Below are 20,045 nucleotides of genomic sequence, written 5' to 3'. Positions count from 1 at the left end.
ATGCCCTCTTCTGGCGTGTCTGAAGATAGCTACAATGTATATAATAAGTAAATAAACCTTAAAAAAAAAAAAAAAGAGCACTGACTGCTCTTCCCAAGGTCCTGAGTTCAATTCCCAGCAACCACATGGTGGCTCACAACCATCTATAACGGGATCTGATGCCCTTTTCTGGTGCGTCTGAAGTATAGCTACAATGTATTCATACATGAAATAAATAGATAAATCTTTAGAACGGCATCTGGTTAGAGACCAAAAATGTTAAACCAGCTGTCCTGGACCTTCCACTGGCACTTTGTGTGTCAACAGGAACTGATACTTTTTGGAGCCAGATGACTTCCGGCTTTCAACTGAGGTGCCAGGTCAGGATCTGGTCTGCTCCTCCTGCTTCAATCTGACTAATTAGGGGTAGCAGAGGCTCTCAAATAACTGGCCTCTTTAAATCTCCAGAAGAGTGGTACTAGCTAGAGGTGGCCTAAAGGATTTGCCCCACCCACCGAGTCCAAGGTGGCGCTGTTTTGGCCTCCAGGCTTTCTATTTCACTCCAGTACTGCTTTTCCCACTATCCTGAAAAGGTGACTTCAAAGACAAGATCTCTCCAGAAGCTTAGGACTGAGCAGTCTCGGTGTGCTCCCCTTTTGCAAGCGGCCCGCAAAAACTACAAGTTCCAGGATGCTTCACTTCGAAGACGACAATCGCTTTCCTCCAGCCCCAAAAGAGACCTCTGTTTTTCGTTGGCCAGCTAGCCTAACGTGCTGCTCCGTGATTGGTTGGATCCCTTGTCGCTCGTGAGATCCCTTGGCAGTGGCCGGCTGACTGGCGACCAGGAACCTCCAAAGTTATGGAACCGCGCTCTACTAGGATAGGAGGCTGGCCAACCAATAAGGCTGCCATCCCGCTGACTGCCAGGCTTTCCTTCTTAACTCTCCGGTGATAATAGTTTGGAGGGCTTCCGGCCGGAGACCATTGGAAAAGACACCCGGAAGGCGGAAGTCTTAGGGCGGAAGTGGCCGAGAGAAAAGGAGAATGGCGGCTGAGGCCTGGCTATGGCGCTGGGGCTGGGGCTGGGGTCAGCGGTGCCCAGGGAGGCCTGGGCTTCCTGGCCCCGGCCCGGGCCCCACTACATTTCTACATTTTCTTCTGTTGCTGGGGCTGGTGGCTGCGGATATAACCGACGGCAACAGTGAACACCTCAAGCGGGAGCACTCGCTCATCAAGCCCTACCAAGGTGAGGCCTGCAGTGAAGGGTGAGGACGCGCGGGGCTGGAGTGGGTCGGAGGAGGACATGCCCTTTTTGTTGAGCAGGGCAGCTCAGTAGATTTCTGGCGCGGCCTTTTGAGCACCTGTCCCTGTCCGTCTCTGCTCGCAGGAGTCGGTTCCAGTTCCATGCCGCTCTGGGACTTCCAAGGCAGCACGATGCTTACGAGCCAGTACGTGCGTCTGACCCCTGACGAGCGCAGCAAAGAGGGCTCTATTTGGAACCACCAGGTAAGTCTCTCCCAAGAGACTAAACATAACCGTTCAGTGATACAGATGCCTCCTCAGCAGCCAAAATTAGTATATACATGTGCTCCTTTTTTGTCCTGCTGATCTTCTGTCCTGGTTACCCAAATCGTCAGAGAGGTTTATGTAGTTACTGTGTGTCAGAAACTGTACGCGACTCTTAACACTTTCACTTCATTTCCTCAGAAACCATACAAGGTAAGTAATGATGTCCGCCTTTTAATGAATGACATAAGAAGTAAGAGGCTAAGGTGCAGAGTTGAATGTCCCTAAGTCACATAACGAGAAAGGAGTGCAGTTGTCAGACTAAATCGAACCCACTTAATCGGGGGAAGGGTGGAACTTTACCCTTGTGGAGTATTTTACCGTGTGTTGGGTACTGACCTTGCCGCACCTTATCAGATTTAATTCTCAAACAAGGTGTTTGGAATAGATTTCGTGACTTTATGCTGAGGTAGTATAGTCACCGAATAGAATAAACAGTATTTCAACTGATCTTCAATTCCACTGATATACTCGATGCCTCCTGGTTAGCAATGAGAGAGCCCCTTTAACAAACCTTTAGGGTTGGGGATTTAGCTCAGTGGTAGAGCACTTGCCTAGCAAGCGCAAGGCCCTGGTTTCGGTCCTCAGCTCTGGAAAAAAAAAAGAAAAAGAAAAAAGAAAAAGAAAAGAAATGTAAAACAAAACAAAACAAAAACAAACCTTTAATTACCTTTCTCAGTTCTAGGTTGATTCTTGTGGTCAGCTGTCTCCACTGGACTTATGAGCAGTTTTTGTGTCTGTGGCCTTTGCCCTTAGAGAACAGGGAGCCTGAGATGTCATTGCTTTGGTGTGGTAGCAATGTTGTGCAATGTCTACGCTGAGGAGAGGTATGGGTTGGCAAAGGGGAGAAAAGACATAATCTGGGGATAGGTCATGACTTGAAAAGAAACCGGCTTCTCATTAGCCTGCTTGATCTAACTCTCCCTACTGTCTCCACTGCTGGCCAGTGGCCTAGTTTTTCTGTCTCTGCACTCTGTTGGCGCTTCTGGCCGATTTTACCAATAGTTCTGGGAGACTGCACTGTCTTGTGTTGCCTCGTTGGCTTGTCCCCTCAGCACCCCCTCTCTTCCTGTCTCACACTGCTGCCAGGGGCATCTGTGGTTACTCTCTTCATTCAGCTTCGCCTTTGACCCTTAGAGTCCGAGATCTCTCACGAATGGAAAACTACATTCTCCCAGCACAGCGTGTCCCTTGGTGACTGGCATCTCCGTCATTCTGTCAGTTTGTTCCAGCCTGCCTGGCTGCCTCCTTCCCTCAGGGGCTTTGGTCTTGTTCACTCCGTCTGGGACGGTGCATTCTGGTTCTTCGTGACTGCTTCTTAGTTACTTTTCGTCTGTTAAGCCTGCGTTTAAATGCCACACACACACCAAGTGCTCGATTAAACCTCCTGTCCCCAAGTCACAGTCTGTCACATCATTCTGGTTAGGCTTTTCAGATACTTTTTTGGTTCTTTCCTTTTTATTTTATTTTGTGGTGCCACAGATTGAGCCCAGGACCTATGCGTGTCAGGCAAGGCAAGCATTTCACTCCTGAACTTCATGTATAGCTTGGACGCCACTTTTTTAGGTGGTAATGTAGCCTTTTTTTTTTCCCACATGAAAATTGTTTTGGGGCTGGAGGGATAGCTCAGCGGTTAAGAGCACTGACTGCTCTTCCAGAGGTCCTGAGTTCAAATCCCAGCAACCACATGGTGGCTCACAACCATCTGTAATGGGGATCCAGTGCCTTTTTCTGCTGTGTCTGAAGACAGCAACAATGTATTCATATACATTAAATAAATAAATCTTTAAAAATATCGTTTTGTAAAAAGCAAGATAAAAATGTCGATAGAATTTTTAGGAATTGGGTTAATCCACAAGTAACAGATACATCCAAGGTAGTTATCTAAATTAGGTTTGCAAGTGATGGATGCAAGGCCGTGGCTTGGTGATGTCACAGAACCAAGAGCATCCTGTGCTTGCTTTGGCTGCATTACAGCCTTCCTCCTGGACTTTGGCTGCTGGACCCTGATCATAGTTTGTAAAATAGTTGGATGGAGAGCGTTTATACTTCGTGAAAGAAATTGCTTGGAACTCTTAGAAGTTTCTGCTCGATGTTTTCAGAGAGATAACTTCCTCCTGACAGGACTGCAGAGGTGATTTCTGTATTCCATCTGGGAGAGGCACTGGCTGAGCAAACATTTCCCAAGTACCCTCTGCCTTCCCAGCTGTCACTGCCTCGGGTGAGGAGAACGTCCAAGTGCCTAGTGTCTGGGGCTAAGGACACAGAAAGCTGGAAAGGCCACTTTGCTTGCATCGGAGTGAGTTTGTGTAAAGGCAGCAGCGGAGGTCTTAAGCTTACATATTGTTGTCATTGTGCCAGTTCAGAATTGTATATCCCCGTCCTTCTTGATACAGAGGCTGGGAGGCAGCTCAGTGGCATAATGTTGGCAGCACAAACATAGGACCCAAACTCTGTTCCCTTGTAAAGACCCTGGTGCCTGGCTGTCTGTAATCCCAGCCTGGAAGACACAGAGACAAGAAGCTCCTGGAGCTTGCTGGCCGGCCAGTTAAGGGTGCTCCAGGTTTAGAGAGAGAGAGATGTTCTTTAAAAATAAAGTAGGAGGCTGGGGAGATGGCTCAGCAGCGTAAGAGCATTTGCTGCTCGTGCAGAAGATAGCTTTTCTGTGTGCCTGAGAGTATGTTCCTCACATCCACATCGAGGGTCTCTAGCTCTAGGGTATTCAACACCCTCTGACATTTTCTGGCATCTGCACATACATTAAAAAAAAAAAAAAGCACTCCTTCCCCTGAAGAAATTGTCTTGGGCTTAAATATCTGCTGAGGAGTCAGAGGGACAGTTAGGTGCTTGGCTGGGCATTTAAGAAAGGCTCATAAAGGAGGTCGTAAGAATAAACTCAACTGAACATCCAGGTCTGTTTTGTGTTTGAGAAGCGGTCTCAGCTGCTCAGGTTGGCCTAACATTTGCTACATAGCCCAGGATGATCTGGAATTCCTGCTCAGTTCCCCACGTGCTGACATTATAGGCTGCACCACCATGTGTCAGAGCACATTAGGGGTGTGCGTGCGTGCGTGCGTGCGTGCGTGTGTGTTCTGTGTGTGCACATGGAGGCCAGAGGTCCTTGCTCATTAGGAGCCAGCAGCCATGTTTCTTGAGTCTCACTGTCCTGGAGCTTGCTCTCCATTTGCTCCTTCCCAGCTCCGGAAGCGTGCTGGCATGCAGCCGGGTCAGGCTCTCTTTAATGTGGACTCTGTAATCAGACAGGTCCTTAGGACTGCAGAGCAGGCACTGTCGCTGTACTAGCCTGTCTAACTCCCTAGCCCATAGTATGTATTTTGATTTTATTTTAGAAATATAGCTCTGGCTGGCCTGGAACAATAGCTAGGTAGATCAGGCTAGCCTGGAACTCAGATGTGCCTTCCTCTGTCTCGGGAGTACTGGGATGAAAGGAATGTGCCACCATGCCCTGCCTACCACCTTATGCTTTGAGATGAGGTCTCTATTGGACATGGGACTTGCCGTCTCAACTGGGCTGTCAAGCCAGCAAGACCTCCGCATCTGCCTATTTCAGTACCTGCAGCTCTGCACGCACGCCCTGTGTCTGCCTGTGCGTGCTTGGGTGCTGGGATCCAAGCATGGGTGCTTGTGTGCAGCAGGCACTTTATGCCTGGCGTCACATCTCACCTCAGCATCATGGCATTCTAGAACAACTGCTGTAATACACGTACATCCGCGTGAGCAGGCTGAGGCAGTGTTAACCTAGTAGACCAGAAGGAATTGAAGTAGACAGGGTGACCTGCCACGCCTGGTCTTCTGTCTGCTATTTTGTGAGGCAAGGTCTTGCTATTTTTCCTGGTTGGCCTTGAATTTTGGTCTTAAGTGATCCTCCTGTCTCAGCCTTCCGAGTGGCTAAGGCTACATATGATGTCCCTGTAATGGTCTGACAGCTGATTGATTGTCCCTGCATTTTGTTTTGTTCAACTAGAGATGTAGACACTATCTGACTTTAAATGATGTGTTTCTGCAAGGTGATTATTTCCATTGTTCTGGTGTGGGAACAAGGCATTAGGACTTCTGTGGACTCAGGGATAAGAACTATGGCCCCACAAAGCAGCTTAGAAGTAATTCAAACTGCAATGCATCTGATTTAAGTCTCCTGGAGGCTCACTGTTGTGCTGGTCAGTCTTCAGTCTGGGGTGCATACGCTGTTGGGAGGTCCGTGGTCCCGTGGGACTTTCTGGGCCCTTCATTTTCCCCTGTGTCCTCCTGACACTGACATTGTAAGCGTACTATCCCTGTTCTCTTCTCCCTTGTCTTGTCCTTTTGTTCCAAGGCTGGCCTTGCACTGGCTTGGGCCCTTTCCTTGTGTCATCTTCAGGAACTGACCTAGTCAGTGCTCTGTTGCTGTGAAGGGCACCATGACCATGGCAACTCTCTAAAAAAGAAAGCATTTAATCGTGGCTTATGCACACAGGCAGAGAGGAGCCGAGAACCCTACATCTAGATGCACAGGCAGCAGGAAGAGAGAGGCATCGGGACTGGCATGGGCCTTTGAAACCCCAAAGCCTAACTAATCCCAGGGTGACACTTCCTCCTTAGTTTTACTTGTGCCATGGTCAAGGATTTCTCTTGTTTTTTAAAGATTTATTTATTTTATGTACATGAATACACTGTCTGTAGCTGTCTTCAGACACACCAGAAGAGGGCATTAGACCCCATTACAGATGGTTGTGAGCCACCATGTGGTTGCTGGGAACTGAACTCAGGACCTCTGGAAGAGCAGTCAGTGCTCTTAACCACTGAGCCATGTCTCCAGCCTGGTCAAGGATTTCTGTTTGCAGACTTTTATTTTTTCTTCCTCTTTTTTTTTCCATGTAAAGCAAATTTGAGGACAATATGCTAAATATTTCTACCTTTGCCTTCTGGGTGTTAGGATAACAAGTGTGAGCCACCATTCCCAGCCATAATTTTTTTTTTTTTTCCTTTTCTTTTTTTTCGGAGCTGGGGACTGAACCCAGGGCCTTGCGCTTGCTAGGCAAGCGCTCTACCACTGAGCTAAATCCCCAACCCCTCCCAGCCATAATTTTTACTTTGAAATATCGTAGAGTCACACACGCCATTGAAAAGAGGAAGAAGCTGGGCCTGCTGACATGTCCCTGTGACCCCAGCTACTTAGGCTAAGGCAAGGGAACAAGTTTAAGGCCTGCCTGCTACAGAGTCAGTTCAAGGCTAACCAGGGCAACTTAGCAAACCCTTATTTCTAAGATAAAGTGGCTTGGACCCCTAGAGTCCACAGGGGAAGGAACGAACTGACTCTCATTTTCCTCTACTCCAAAGTCATGTTAGAGACAAGAAAAGGGAGCGTTTAGCAAATTTTGCTAAGAGCTTAGGGAAGAAACGGGCTTTCTGACACACTGCGGTCAATCCCAGCACTGCAGCAGTGAGTGAGTGAGTGAATGAATCCAGAGCCTAACTTTGGGTTTCCTCTCACTTGCTGACCTTAGGCTTAGCCTTCTCTCTTACTGATTTAGTCCCTGCCCTGGATAACCTGAGTTGACCATTTCTTTACTCATTTTCTTTACTCATTTCCCTCTTTTAAATTTTTTTTTGATAACTTAATTTATGTGCATTGTTGTTTTTCTTGTGTGTATGTCTGTGTGAGGGCATTGGATCCCCTGCAACTGGAGTTAGAGGCAGTTGTTCGCTGCCAGGTGGGTGCTGGGAGTTGAACTGGGTCCTCTTGAAGAACAGTGTCTTTTTTTTTTAATTTTTTTTTTTTTTTCCGGAGCTGGGGACCGAACCCAGGGCCTTGCGCTCGCTAGGCAAGCGCTCTTCCGCTGAGCTAAATCCCCAACCCCAGAACAGTGTCTTAATTAGGGTTTCACTGCCATGAACAGAAGATCCCACGACCAAGGCAACTCTTCTAAGGACAACATTTAACTGGGGCTGGCTCACAGGTCGGAGAGGTTCAGTCCATCATCAGAGTGGGAGCAGGGCAGCATCCAAGCAGGCATAGAACAGGAGCTGAGAGTTCTACATCTTCATCTGAAGGCTGCTAATGGAAGACTGACTTCCAGGTACCTAGGAAGTGGGTCTGATAGCCCACACCCACAGTGACACACCTACTCCAATGGCCACAGCTTCTTTTTTTTTTTTTTTTTTTTGGTTTTTTTTTCGAGCTGGGGACCGAACCAGGGCCTTGCGCTTCCTAGGTAAGCGCCTACCACTGAGCTAAATCCCCAGCCCCATGGCCACAGCTTCTAATAGTGCCACCCCCTGGGCGGAGCGTGTGCAAACCATCATAAGCAGCTCTCCAGGGCTCATTTTGCCTATTAGTTTGGAAGTTGTTTGCTTGTTTCTCAGAGGTTTTATTGTTATTTATGTTTGTGCTTCTGTGTGTGTACAAATGTGTACGGGTGCCTATGAAGGCCGGAAGGCCCCATCAGATCCGCTGAACTAGAGCTAGGGGCAGTTAAGGGTGCTGGGTGCTGGAAACTGAACTCCGGTCCTCTGGAAGAGCCTCTGCTCTTATCTGTTAGCCATCTCTCCGGCCTCCTGATTTTCAGTTGTTTATGGTTACCTGGGCGATAGGTACAGGTGGAAGGTGTGTAGGTGGCAGGCACATAGGAGGCAGAAGCAGGAAGTTTGCTAGCTCAAGCCTGTCCTGAGCCACATGCCAAGACCCCATGATCTAGGATACTGCAGAAACAGCCCTCCCCAAACACACACGCATGTGCATGCCACACACATGTTCTGCCAGAGTCTAAGGATGATGTGTACTTTGACCTTCTCCCTGGATAGTGCTGGGACCTTGAAGTCTTGGTTCATCTGTGGCTGACCTTTAGTCTCTTCTGTTGTGAGCTGCGCAGAACTGTGCGGCCAGTTCTGGTTCTAGTTCTGAACCGACTGTTCACTCTTCTTCCTGAACCTCTGACTTTCCCTGTGGATCGGAACATTTTCCTTCTCCATGAAGAACAAAGGTGGTGTGAGAGAGCTGCTGGTAATTCATTCTCATCGTTTTGGTTTTCTTTGTCTGAAATTGTCTATTGCTATTGTTAGCTCCTTGAAGATGATCTGTTACTGTTTGTTTCTGGTTGCTGCTGTAATGAGGGATGTAAGGAGGGGTAACTTTCACAAAGACAGAGTTAAAGTTTGGAGTCTGAAAGGCCAGATATCAGGTTGCTGACTCTGAGGGCTTCCACAGCCTTATCTCAAGGCAAAAGGCATGATGAAATAGGACTTGGGAGTTGGAGGTAGGGAGATCAGGAGTTCAAGGCTAGCCCTTGGTATAGATAGTGAGTTCTAGAGCAGCTCAAACACTGTGAGACTTTGTGTTGTCTCAGGACCAACAGAAACAGGCTGGAGAGATGGCTCAGTGGTTAAGAGCATGCTTTGCTCTTGCAGAAGGCCGGAGTTAGGTTCCCAACAACATGAGACAGGACACAGCAGCCAGTGTAATCCAAGCTTCTGACTGCCACGACACCTGTGCTTACTTGCAATAATTAAAAATAATAAAGTACATCTTTAAAAAACAGCACAAATAGCATCACATTGGAAATACATGAAAGGGAGAAATCACAGAGACTAGGAGTGGCTAATACCCACCCCTGTGTGTCCTTGGGGAGGAGGTTGATAGTCAGGATGGAATCTAGGCAAGCACTACAACCGCAGTTCTCACCGCTCTTACGTTGGGGGTGCACTCAGTTCACATCCAGAAGGTAGCCTATCGCCTCTCCTTTGGCTGTAGGACTGCTGGGGTTTGCACAGACCTCTGCAGCTCATGCGTCTCAGTTTGGAATTGAATTATTTGTGCCTTTTATTCTGGGATCTCTCGATCTAAATTTTCTCTCTGCCACCCTACTACCCCTTGTTGGTATTTGTCTGAGTGACTTTGTATTAATTATCTCTTCATCTGTCCTTAAGTTTCTCCCTTACCCTATGTTCTGAAATTTTGTTTCTCAGTGAGAGTTTAAGAATACCACTTAACCTGCTAAATTCTCATAACTGCCCTTTGGCTTGTCGACCATGGTTACTAGGAGTGCAGTCTGTAGAGCTCCTCTGCTTTCTTGGGTTTCAGTCTCTCCCTGTCTCTGGTTACTTGTCACGACTGCTGAGAGTATCAGAGTCTTAGTTCTAATTCCAGGAAGAGGGCCCAACATGGAGCTGAGTCTCCCCCTGTGTGGCCCCTCTAGTGTACTTTTAGATTTCAGACCGAGGGTCAGGCTCCCTGCTTCTGTCTTTATGGCTGCCTCTTCCCGATCCATGGCTGTACAGAGAACAGTGAAATTCAGAGCTGGGGAAGCTGTTGCTGGGAGTTGTCTGTCACCCAGGTACTTGCTAGTTCCTGTTGTGTGGCCAGGGTGGGTCACCCAGGTTGCTAGTTCACGAAGCTGGTGAGTCAGTGCACCAGCCACATTACCTGTGGTAGAACATAGTATATTTTAATTTTTGAATTGAAATTTTCCTGGTTACAAGACTAATACGTTTCATTGTGCTATCAAGTTCCTCTGTGTGTCTTTTGTTCCCAAGCCAGGTCCTTTTCCCTTTGAAACTGCGCAGACAGTAACAGGACCACCTCTAATTGAGTAGTTGGGGACAGTGTTAATTCTTCATGGCCAAGAACAGAAAATCAACCTCTCAACCTTTGAGGATCAGGAGTTGGGGGGTGGGCTTAAAAGTGGAGAAATATTAATGCTTTGGGGGAGTGATATTTTCCTGGGAGTCAGGCACACAGCCCTTTGCACTGCTTTGGCAGCCCCCGGCTATTGCAGTGGCTGCTGTCACCATCGGACCCCCAGGTGAGGATGGACTCTGATGACGTTAGAGGTTGCTTGTGCTGGCTGCTACATTTCAGCCACCCCGTCCACAGTAGGCCTACGGCATCCTCTCAGACACACAGGAGAGGGAGGGAGAGTGAGAGACAGAGAGGGGGTGGTGGGGTGGTGGGGACAGAGGCAGAGAGAGCTTGGTTCCTGTCTTAGTCAGGGTTACTATTGTGATAAATGCTATGACCAAAAGCTGCTTGGGGAGGAAAGGGTCTGTTTCACCTTTCAGCTTGTAAGTCCACAGGTACCTAGGGTCATTCTGAAGGAGATCACCCTCAGCCCCCTCAGTTTATAGTACCCTCCTCCCTTGCTGCTGCCTGCTTGTCTTTCTCGGCTACCATTTCATCCTTTATTATTCCCCAGAATCTGTGGATCCAAGTCCAAGTGCTCTTGAGGCTGGCATTGTTAAATAGCTGTGTCAGATCAAGAGGGGTGAGGCAGCACGTGCCTGAGTCCTGCACTCAGGAGACTGAGGCAGGAGACTGAGGCTAGCCATGGGTACACAACAAGACCTGTCTTAGATACTCACACACACTTTAAAGAGGGAGGGAGGGAAAAAAGGGAGAAAAAAAGGAAGGAAGAGGTGGAGGGGAAAAATGCGCTAGGCAAAGTGGTGCACACCTTTAATTCCAGCATTGGGGAGGCAGAGAGTAGCAGGTCGGTCTCTGTAAGTTGGGGGGCAGCCTGCAGCCTGGTCTACAACATGAACTCCAGTTACACAGAGAAATCCTGTCTTTTTTTTTTTTTTTTTTTTTTTTTAAGAAAAAGTGGTGGGGTGGTGACTGGAGAGGTGGCCCAGTGGTTAAGAACACTTACTTGCGGGGTTGGGGATTTAGCTCAGTGGTAGAGTGCTTGCCTAGCAAGCGCAAAGGCCCTGGGTTCTGTCCCCAGCTCTGAAAAAAGAAAAGAAAAAAAAAAAAAAAAAAAAAAAAAACACTCACTTGCTGTTCTTCCAGAGGGATATCCAGAGGTTCAAGTCCCAGTACCTACATGGCAGCTCACAACTGTTTATAGCTCCAGTCCAGGAGATCCAAAACCATCACACAGACATACAAAATGAACATTAAAAATAAATTAAAAAAAAAACAAAACAACTTCTTTTTTAAGAAGAGGAAGAAGTTTGCCTAGCAAGCGCAAGGCCCTGGGTTCGGTCCCCAGCTCCGAAAAAAAGAGGGAAAAAAAAAAAAAAAAAAGAAGAGGAAGAAGTGGGAGAGGAGGAAAACCAGAAGAAACTAGGGGGCAGGGGTTGCAGCTTGAAACCCCACACACCAAGAGGTGTCTTTGCACCTTCACCTGCATTGGGTGTTAAGTAGAGGGGGCTAGCCCCACACTGGAATGTTTCCACCTACTGGCTGTAGACATGCTCTACCGTGCCCCAGCTTCTGGTGGAGTGCCTCACTGCTGCTTCACTCACCATCAGCGTGTTGATGCTTCACTTTCCCTGGGGCCTCCCGGGGATTAGCAGTTCCCCTCTGTAGGCAGAGCTGGCTCTGCACTCGCTGTCCTCCACTCCTAGGAGCCTGTGCTTCCTCTGGGGGTGGCGTGAGCCCTGCTCTGAACAGCCAGCCATGGCACTGGTGCCACATCTGGCAGGGCTGGGTTTGCCTGAGGCCAGTCTTGGGTGTGAGCTCCAGCTCATCTCTCCCTGGGAGGGTAAGGAGAGAGGCTGTAGGAAGGAATGGGTTGGTTTCCCACTGGAGGCCTGGAGGCTGTGGGGAGCCAGCGTTTCAGTCAGACTCGGGTACGAAGCAAGTTATTTAGCCTCAGAATAGTTTTTCATTTTGTATTTAAAATTTGTGAGACTGGAGAGATGGCTCAGCTGTTAAGAGCACTGACTGTTCTTCCAGAGGTCCTGAGTTCAAGTCCCAGCAACCACATGATGGCTCACAACCATCTGTAATGGGGTCTGGTGCCCTCTTCTGGTGTGTGTGAGACAGCAGCTATTTAAATGGGGCTGGCGATCTTCTCCTAGGTTCTAGGATGGGCCCTCATAGATGAGGTTGATAAAACAGGGTTGGGGTTATACGCTAAGGAAAAAGGTTGGCAGAGACTGAGCCTCAGAGAGCCCAGAAACACCATTTGGGTCCAGTGTCACTTAAGGTCCTCTTCCTGACCCCTGACCTGTGAAGTGATTGCCTGGTTTTGGTAGAGTGTGGAGTAAGCATGTGGTACTGACCATGCCGGGCTCCACTCCTGCTTGCTTGGAAGCCTTGTAACCTTGAGGGCCTCTCCACTCCCTTTCCAGCCATGCTTCCTTAAGGACTGGGAAATGCATGTCCACTTCAAAGTCCATGGCACTGGGAAGAAGAATCTCCATGGAGACGGCATCGCCTTGTGGTACACCCGAGACCGCCTTGTACCAGGTGGGGAGGTGCCCTCGCCCGAATGATGGGGTAGGCATGGGTGTAGCTGCTGGCCCGCCACAGCGGTGAATGGACCTGGCTAGTGGCCTGCCTGTGGTCACTCTGCATGTCTCTTGGGAGACTGCTATTGACCTTGCTCTGGGGGGGAAGTGGGAGATCCTTTGTGCACTCTACTCTACCCCTCCTTATGTGGTTTTAACCATTCTGCCTACTTACTATTTTTAGAGGCTTTGACTATTTCCCACTCTGGTTTTAAACCCATTAGCCCAGGCTAACTAAAACATGAAAATATTCCTTCTGTCTCAGTCTCTCAACTTGGACTGCAGATATACACCACCACACCTGGCCATTTTCCCACAGATTTAAAAAATATTTGTGTGTGTGCACGTGTGCCCATGCATATCACAGCACCTGTGGAGAGCAAAGGTAGCTTTGTGAAGTCAGAAGTCAGTTCTGTCCTTCATGCTTTATGTATTTTCTGGGGATGGAACTAAAGTCGCCAGGCCTGGTGGCTAGGGCCTTTACCACTGGCTATTCACGGGCCCATTCTGTCCATTTTGGAAGGCCAGAACTAAGGCTGTCCTGTGAAGACTATGCAGCCAGCAAAGCCTACAGCGCCCCCTCTGGGGCCTTGCAGACAGTGCCACTTGTAGCCTCAGGCTCTTCCAGTGGCTCCGTACCTGTGTCCTGGATCAGGCACTGCTAGTACCACACTTGCTTTGCTGCCTGCCCTCATCGTTAAGGCCTCAGCCTTCTCGCTGTGGCCCTGGCTGACCTAGTAGCTCGTAGCTGAAGCTGTCCTTGAACTCGTGGCACTGGTGTTTCTGCCTCAGTCTTCAGCTCTGTCCTGAGAGGCCTGGCTCTCCCAACCTGCTTTGACCTTCAAGGTTCCTCCCTCCCTCCCTCCCAGTGGTTAGATTTTGTTACTTCTGCCCAGGCTCCCTTTGAGCTACCCATGGGTTACCTCCATATTGATCCTGTTCTGAAAGGATCTCCTAATTCCAGGGCCTGTGTTTGGGAGCAAAGACAACTTCCATGGTTTGGCCGTCTTCTTGGACACATATCCCAATGACGAGACCACTGAGGTAGGACTCTGCTCTCCTCTGCGGGCTGTGAGCAAGGGCTGGCTTGAGGATGAGGACTGGAACTTTGCTGTGGTCCTGGCCAACAGCATCGTGCAGAGGCTGGAGGCGCGGGGGCAGGGGTGTGTGCCCCCAGGCTGGCTGGGCACGGAGTAACCAGTGTCTCGGTTCCAGCGTGTGTTCCCGTACATCTCGGTGATGGTGAACAATGGCTCTCTGTCGTATGATCACAGCAAAGATGGGCGCTGGAGCGAGTTGGCAGGCTGCACGGCTGACTTCCGCAATCGGGACCATGACACCTTCCTAGCTGTGCGCTATTCCCGGGGCCGCCTCACGGTGAGCAGGCATGAGGGGGAGGCCACTAGGCCTGAGCTGCTCCGGGGGATGGCTGGGGCCTGGGCGGGCGCTTGACCTGCCCAATGCTGCAGGTGATGACTGACCTGGAGGACAAGAACGAGTGGAAGAACTGCATCGATGTCACAGGGGTGCGCCTGCCTACCGGCTACTACTTTGGAGCCTCTGCTGGCACCGGCGACCTGTCTGGTGAGTGTGTGAAAGGATGGCTCTCGGCAGTTAACGGCCTCCCTTCTCTGCAGGCCTTTGTTCTACCATCAGCCTTAGCGTTGGTGTGCAGGCCCAAGCAGTCGGCTGGCCTCTTCGTTCATCTTGGACCTTTAGGCGAGAGGAGACTGGGTCTAGGTATTGTAACTTGACAGATTCCCGGCACCAGACCTATAGGAACGCAGGCATTGAGCCTCCACTGTCCGCCCTTCTGAACATGACACCCCTCTCTAGTTGCTGGGATAGAATACTCGGTGTCACCCTGGCCCTTGTCTCAGGCCCCCACTTTCTCCTTGCTGCACTCCAGCTGCCGTCTCTCACTGACACGCACATGGTGCCCCTCCTTCACACACAGCACCCTGACATTTTGTCCCTGGTGCCTGTTAAGTTACCCGTGAGCTCAGAGCTATAATGGCCACCATCCCAGTTGGCGTGCCAGGCCCCTCCTCAGACCTCCTCCCTGCCTTGGCTTACTTCTCCCTGTGCTCAAGGGGACTCCAGCTGCCCTGTCCTTTCTGCTTGGACCTGGTCATCTGTTTAGTGTCTTCCTGGAGTGTGAACGTCCTTGCTTCCCTCATTTAAACTGTTCCCGCCTTAGTCCATGCGCATCTTCCCCCATCCCTTCCCCAGCTTTCACTCCTTTATAGCATGCATTAGCTGTGGAGTTCCTGTCCCTCCACTCCCCAGGTTACTAGTGTCTGTGGGCCTTGCTGGGTTACCAGACCTTGCTGGTACTTAATGGTGTCCCTTGGCTGTGACCCAGTCTGCTAGGGATGTTTAGAAAGGTCTTAGGCCTGGAGCCAGCTCCAGCTGACCAGCACTGGGCTGCGATGCGCATGAACTAGCAGGACTTAGTCATCCCCAGGATAAACTCTTTAGGGACTGTAATGTCCTCTCTATCCAGAGGCCTCCTCCTCTCCAGGAAGAGCGCAAGGCTATGTAGTCCCAGAGTTTCTGTTGTTGTGGTGTCTCTTTAAAGTTCCTATGCCCCAGCTTCAGTAGTCAGCAGCTCACGGGCAGACTTGTTTTGGTAGTGGACCCACCACGCCCTCCTTCCTGTCCCCTGGCTTACCTGGAATCTCATCTGACAGCACTCCTGCATGTCTGCAGGGTTTTCTTGCTTTGGGTCTGAGACAGCCTCCAATTCTGTGGCCCAGGCCTAGACTCACTGTCTAGGTTAGGCTGGCCTTAAATAGTGATTCTCCTGCCTCAGCTCCTCAGGGCTGGGATTGCATCCAGTCCACAGAGGGTTCTTGGTAGAACAGATGGCCGTCTGTGGCAGGTAGATGGAGTGGCCACTTGAGAGAGGAGAGCGCCCCAGGGTGCTGGTTTCTGCTGATGTTCAGAGGATTTTCAGTGCCAGGTTCCAGGCAGGCACCAGGGTTATTATTAGAGGGGGCGGAGCTGGGGTGTGTGCAGGGTTTCTATGCAACTTTGGCTGTCCTGCATTCTCTGTGTAGACCAGGCTAGCCTCAGTCTTAAGTACTGGATCAATCAGAGGTGTGCACTACCACACCAGCCACTGTTTTTATAGGTAAATGAAATCCAGGGAAATTTCTCTAAGATAAGCAGAAACTGGCAGACCCCAGTGGCGAACAGAGTCTGACTTGGAAGCTGATGCTCAAGGCTCGGCCTGGGCTTCAAGGGTCTATGTGCTTGAGTGTCCGATGCCGGGCGGGGGCTGCCTGACCTGGCTACCAGCTGTGTAGCTCCTTCTCACTGCAGCTCCTCGTCTCCCCCACCCCACCCCGAACAGCCTTGCCTCACACGGTTGCTGTGCTGAGTTTACAGTGGGGCTGGCTGGCCCAGCCACATCCTGGACTCTGTCCACCTCTGAGATGGTCAGCATCTTTCATGCCGGTGGAAGTGTTGAACATGTCCTTCCCTGGTCTCAGGCTTAGTTGCTGATCTGCAGCCAGCGTGTGGGTCTGACGAGACTGCCTGGCTGCTCCCTGTTCTTGGGAGCTATTGGGGTCACGCTGGCCGGCCCTTGTCTGCTTTCTGTCGTTAGTTCACATCCTCTGCTCATCTCCATCCTGCGCTCATGGGCATTTGCACGGCGTGGCCACTGCAATGGCTCGGTATGGATTGGACACTGCTGCCTGGAGGTTCAGATCCAGGTCATTTCCAACACCAAAGTTAATGCTTTTCCTTCTGTCTTATCTCGTGGGCACTCCCAACGTCTCCAAACCCAGGCTTGCACCCCACTTTTATATGTGCTAAGCATCTGCTGAGCTGCACACCAGCCCCTCCCTCAGCAGTCACTTAGGAAAGCAGAAACCCACTCCCTGGGCCCGTCCTGCTGCCGCTGAGGAAGCAGCTTTCCTTTGGGGCGGGCTGTGGGCCGTGTCTTGAGGTGGGACGCTCTCTGCCCCGTAGACAACCACGACCTCATCTCCATCAAGCTGTTCCAGCTCACAGTAGAGCGCACACCTGAGGAGGAGAGCATCGACTGGACCAAGATCGAGCCTGGTGTCAACTTCCTCAAGTCCCCTAAAGGTGCGTGCATGCAGCCGCTCCGGGGTGAGCTGCTCCTACAGCTGGGCTCTGGGCTCTGACTGTGGCTGGAGGCCAGGGAATTAGGTCAGGTCAGCCTTGATAAAGAATGAGTTGCTTGGGGTTGGGGATTTAGCTCAGTGGTAGAGCGCTTGCCTAGGAAGCACAAGGCCCTGGGTTCGGTCCCCAGCTCCGGAAAAAAAAAAGAATGAGTTGCTCTCTTGCTGTGTGGATTCTGTTAGTCAGCACCACACATGTGAGCTCCTGGTGTCCGCTAGTGTGTGCTAGAGTGTGGTCAGTCTGTTGTCCACGTGGACAGAACATGCCGAGTAAGTGCTCCTTGTCACACTTGTATGACCCACTTGCGGCCTGACTCTTAGGTTTGCTCAACCAGAAAGGCAGGTGGTGGTTTAACCTATAACCCCAGCCTCAGTTCCCTCCACTCCCATAATTCTGCTCACATTCTTTGAAGAGGCACCTAATATTCTAATATTCCTTCTATCCCTCAGAGCCATAGCCTGCCAACTGATCTACTGAAAGTATAGACCCTTCTCCTGTCTTTCCAGCTTTCCAGGAAAAGCCAGAATAGTTCTTTGTAATAGGACATTTCACTTTATATTCTATTTTGTGGAGCCCTCCCGGGCTGGCCTTGAACTCACTGTAGAGCTGACGGTGATGCTGACCTGAGTCTCCTACCTCTCCTCTGGGTGTGGGAATTACAGGTGTAGCTACCAGGCCTGGTGGGTCCACCGGAGCTGCAGTTATGGCAGTTGTGAGCCTATTAACATGGGTGTTGGGAAGCGAACTTGGCTCAGTATGTACTCAACTCCTGAGCCATCCTTCCAGCCCATCTTTAAGATTTTGGAGCTCTGTTGGTCCTGCCACATGGCACATTTGGTCAGTTCTGGTTGCTGCTCCCAGCTATGCCAATGGCTTCACCCCACCTGCATCCCCAGGGGCCAGCTGAGATGGGGGTTGGTGGTTCTGTTCACTCATTGATGGCTGCCGTCTCCAAAGTGTCCACTCCACGTCTAGCTATGGCTTGGTGAGGGACTGAGCATTGAGTGACAGGCCACATGACACTGCAAGGCTAAGCTGCTTGTTGGGGAATGCCGGCGGCCTTGAAGTACTGCCTCAGAGTTGAGTAGAGTTCTTCTGACCCCTGCCCTTTACCAGTGCTGCCCTGGCGGCTGGAGCGCCTACCTGTCCAGGTCACAGAGCCAGTTGTGAGGCAGCCCCTTCACGCTTGTACATTGCTCTCCGTCTTTCTCCGTAGACAATGTGGATGACCCCACTGGAAACTTCCGAGGTGGGCCCCTGACGGGGTGGAGGGTGTTCCTGCTGCTACTCTGCGCCCTCCTGGGCATCATCGTCTGTGCTGTGGTGGGTGCCGTGGTGTTTCAGAAGCGCCAGGAGCGGAACAAGCGTTTCTACTGAGAGAGGCCGGTTTGGCTGGGAAGGGCCTGACCTTTGGGTCAGGGCTCTCACGTGAACTCTTTTCTACTGGGATTGTAAAAACCAAGCAACCTTATTTCTTAACTGTTTCGAAGAAATAATTAAAGTATTTTCGTACATTTTGCTTCTTGCCCAGCTGAGACAGCTGGCAGGGCCGGGTCAGGGTTTAGCATCCCCACAGCTGGAGGGTTTTGCCCCATCCCAAGGCTTGCTCTTGGGGACAAGGGAGTCTGTATTTGGGGCCTAGGTGAGGCCCTGTGTACTCACGGGATGGCTTAGGGCTCCAGGCAGTGGTTTTGTTCTGAGGCCTGTGGTAGCAAACAGGATTTGGGATTCCTGCCTTCCTGCTTCCCTGTAACTTTTTACGAAGGCAGACCTCAGCTAAGGCTGGAGGACCGTTCAATAGGGCCAGCGTGTGACAATTTACTAAATAAAGTGGCCAATCTCAGCCTTGTGCCTGTCCTAAAGCCTTTTTTTTTTTTTTTTTTTTTTTAATTTCTGGTGATTCCTAATCCCTTCTCTCTGTCCTAGAGAGATAGTGGCTGTCACGTCGCCAGGAGGGGAACTATGACTCTCAGGTCAAGCTAGACTCACGCAGTTTTGCCTAGTATGCAATGTTGTAGGAATAGGGTACTGTACACAGGATGTGACCTCAGCCCAGGGCACAAGCACTGGGGATGGAGAAGAGCAATACAGAAATCTTGAGGAGACTGAGGTGATCTGGAAGGAGCTGCTGAGAAGACAGCCGGGGTCAACAGTGCTGTTCCCTTTGTACCTCGAGGGAACAAAGCCGGAGACTGAGTGGAGGGTAAGCATCCCCACAGCCAGCTTCTGGCCTTCACCACCCACGGGTCCTACATGGAGAATCATCATGTCCTCCTCTCCAGTCCAGCTCTGGTCACTACCCTGTCCCTCCCCGGGGACTTACCAAGTCTGTCTCCTTCCTCATCATCTCCTTCCACACAATCAAGCAGTGCTTGGTCTGTTACCACACAAGCAAAGGCGGCCATCTCTGCAACGTGGCTTCTACAGTTCACTTCATAGCTGCAAGTCTTGGTGGAAGCCCATGGAGTAAACACAGCTTTTTCGTACCACCATCTCCACCCTCTCAGCAGAGCTGTTCACTGAGCTGCTAGGAGCCATCTGTCCTGGTCAGAAACTGCCCATGGTTAGGTAGTCGCAGTAACCGACAGCGTCCAGCTTCTTCCCAGGTTAGCCTGTCACAAGCCTCAGAGGAACCCCGTCCTTCCTTTGACGCTTGCTTACTTACTGTGACACTTACCTGGTGGGGTGACAAGAGTTACACGACAGCGAGGCCTGCAACCTGCTTCTGTGGTCGGGGTTGACCCTTAGTTCTTGGTTCTAACTTGGCCCTTCCTGGTGCCCCGAGTTGTTAGAATCCAGGTTCACCTCGCGTTAGAGCCACCCTGACAGCCGCTGCTGCAGAGTTGGGAGAGGACTCCCTCAGTAAGACACTTGGATCACAGTCCTGGTGGCTGATGGTCTCTGGGGCGCACTAGTCCCTGGGGACTTCTGTGCCAGAGGCACATGGCATTCCCAAAGGTCACACCCGAAGCTGTCCAGGTCTCCACACATATGGCACTAAAAAGCAAAAAACCCGGCTTTCTCCACATTTGGCCTAGTAAGCCTTGTGGGGCAGGACCAGGGCTTAAAGTGACGGTGGGGCTGTTTACCTTGGGGGGCTGGGGGTGGTCTCC

The 20,045-nt window shown here is 50.6% G+C and overlaps 1 protein-coding gene across 1 annotated transcript; it reads left to right on the top strand.

Moving 5' to 3' along the window:
* Window positions 1–820: 820 nt before the first annotated feature.
* On the top strand, window positions 821–18,775 carry Lman2 (lectin, mannose binding 2). Its single transcript, XM_032884403.1, has 8 exons — window positions 821–1,225; window positions 1,367–1,485; window positions 12,616–12,733; window positions 13,739–13,818; window positions 13,990–14,151; window positions 14,244–14,358; window positions 16,756–16,875; window positions 18,149–18,775. The coding sequence occupies exons 1-8, from the start codon at window positions 1,024–1,026 to the stop codon at window positions 18,307–18,309; spliced, it is 1,077 nt and encodes a 358-aa protein (XP_032740294.1). The 5' UTR covers window positions 821–1,023; the 3' UTR covers window positions 18,310–18,775.
* Window positions 18,776–20,045: the final 1,270 nt, after the last annotated feature.

The sequence above is a fragment of the Rattus rattus genome, chromosome 14, assembly GCF_011064425.1.
Source record: "Rattus rattus isolate New Zealand chromosome 14, Rrattus_CSIRO_v1, whole genome shotgun sequence".
In the NCBI taxonomy this organism is placed as follows: domain Eukaryota; kingdom Metazoa; phylum Chordata; class Mammalia; order Rodentia; family Muridae; genus Rattus; species Rattus rattus.
Note: the sequence above shows the minus strand (reverse complement) of the source record. Positions and strands in the feature narration are given on the sequence as shown.

What these genes read in the sequence shown, in the direction of transcription:
- Lman2 (XM_032884403.1), top strand. Translation starts at nt 1,024, where the DNA reads ATGGCGGCTGAGGCCTGGCTATGGCGCTGGGGCTGGGGCTGGGGTCAG. An exon ending in ATTCCCGGGGCCGCCTCACG is followed by an intron (nt 14,152 to 14,243) that starts GTGAGCAGGCAT and finishes CCAATGCTGCAG; the next exon opens with GTGATGACTGACCTGGAGGA. An exon ending in CTTCCTCAAGTCCCCTAAAG is followed by an intron (nt 16,876 to 18,148) that starts GTGCGTGCATGC and finishes CTTTCTCCGTAG; the next exon opens with ACAATGTGGATGACCCCACT.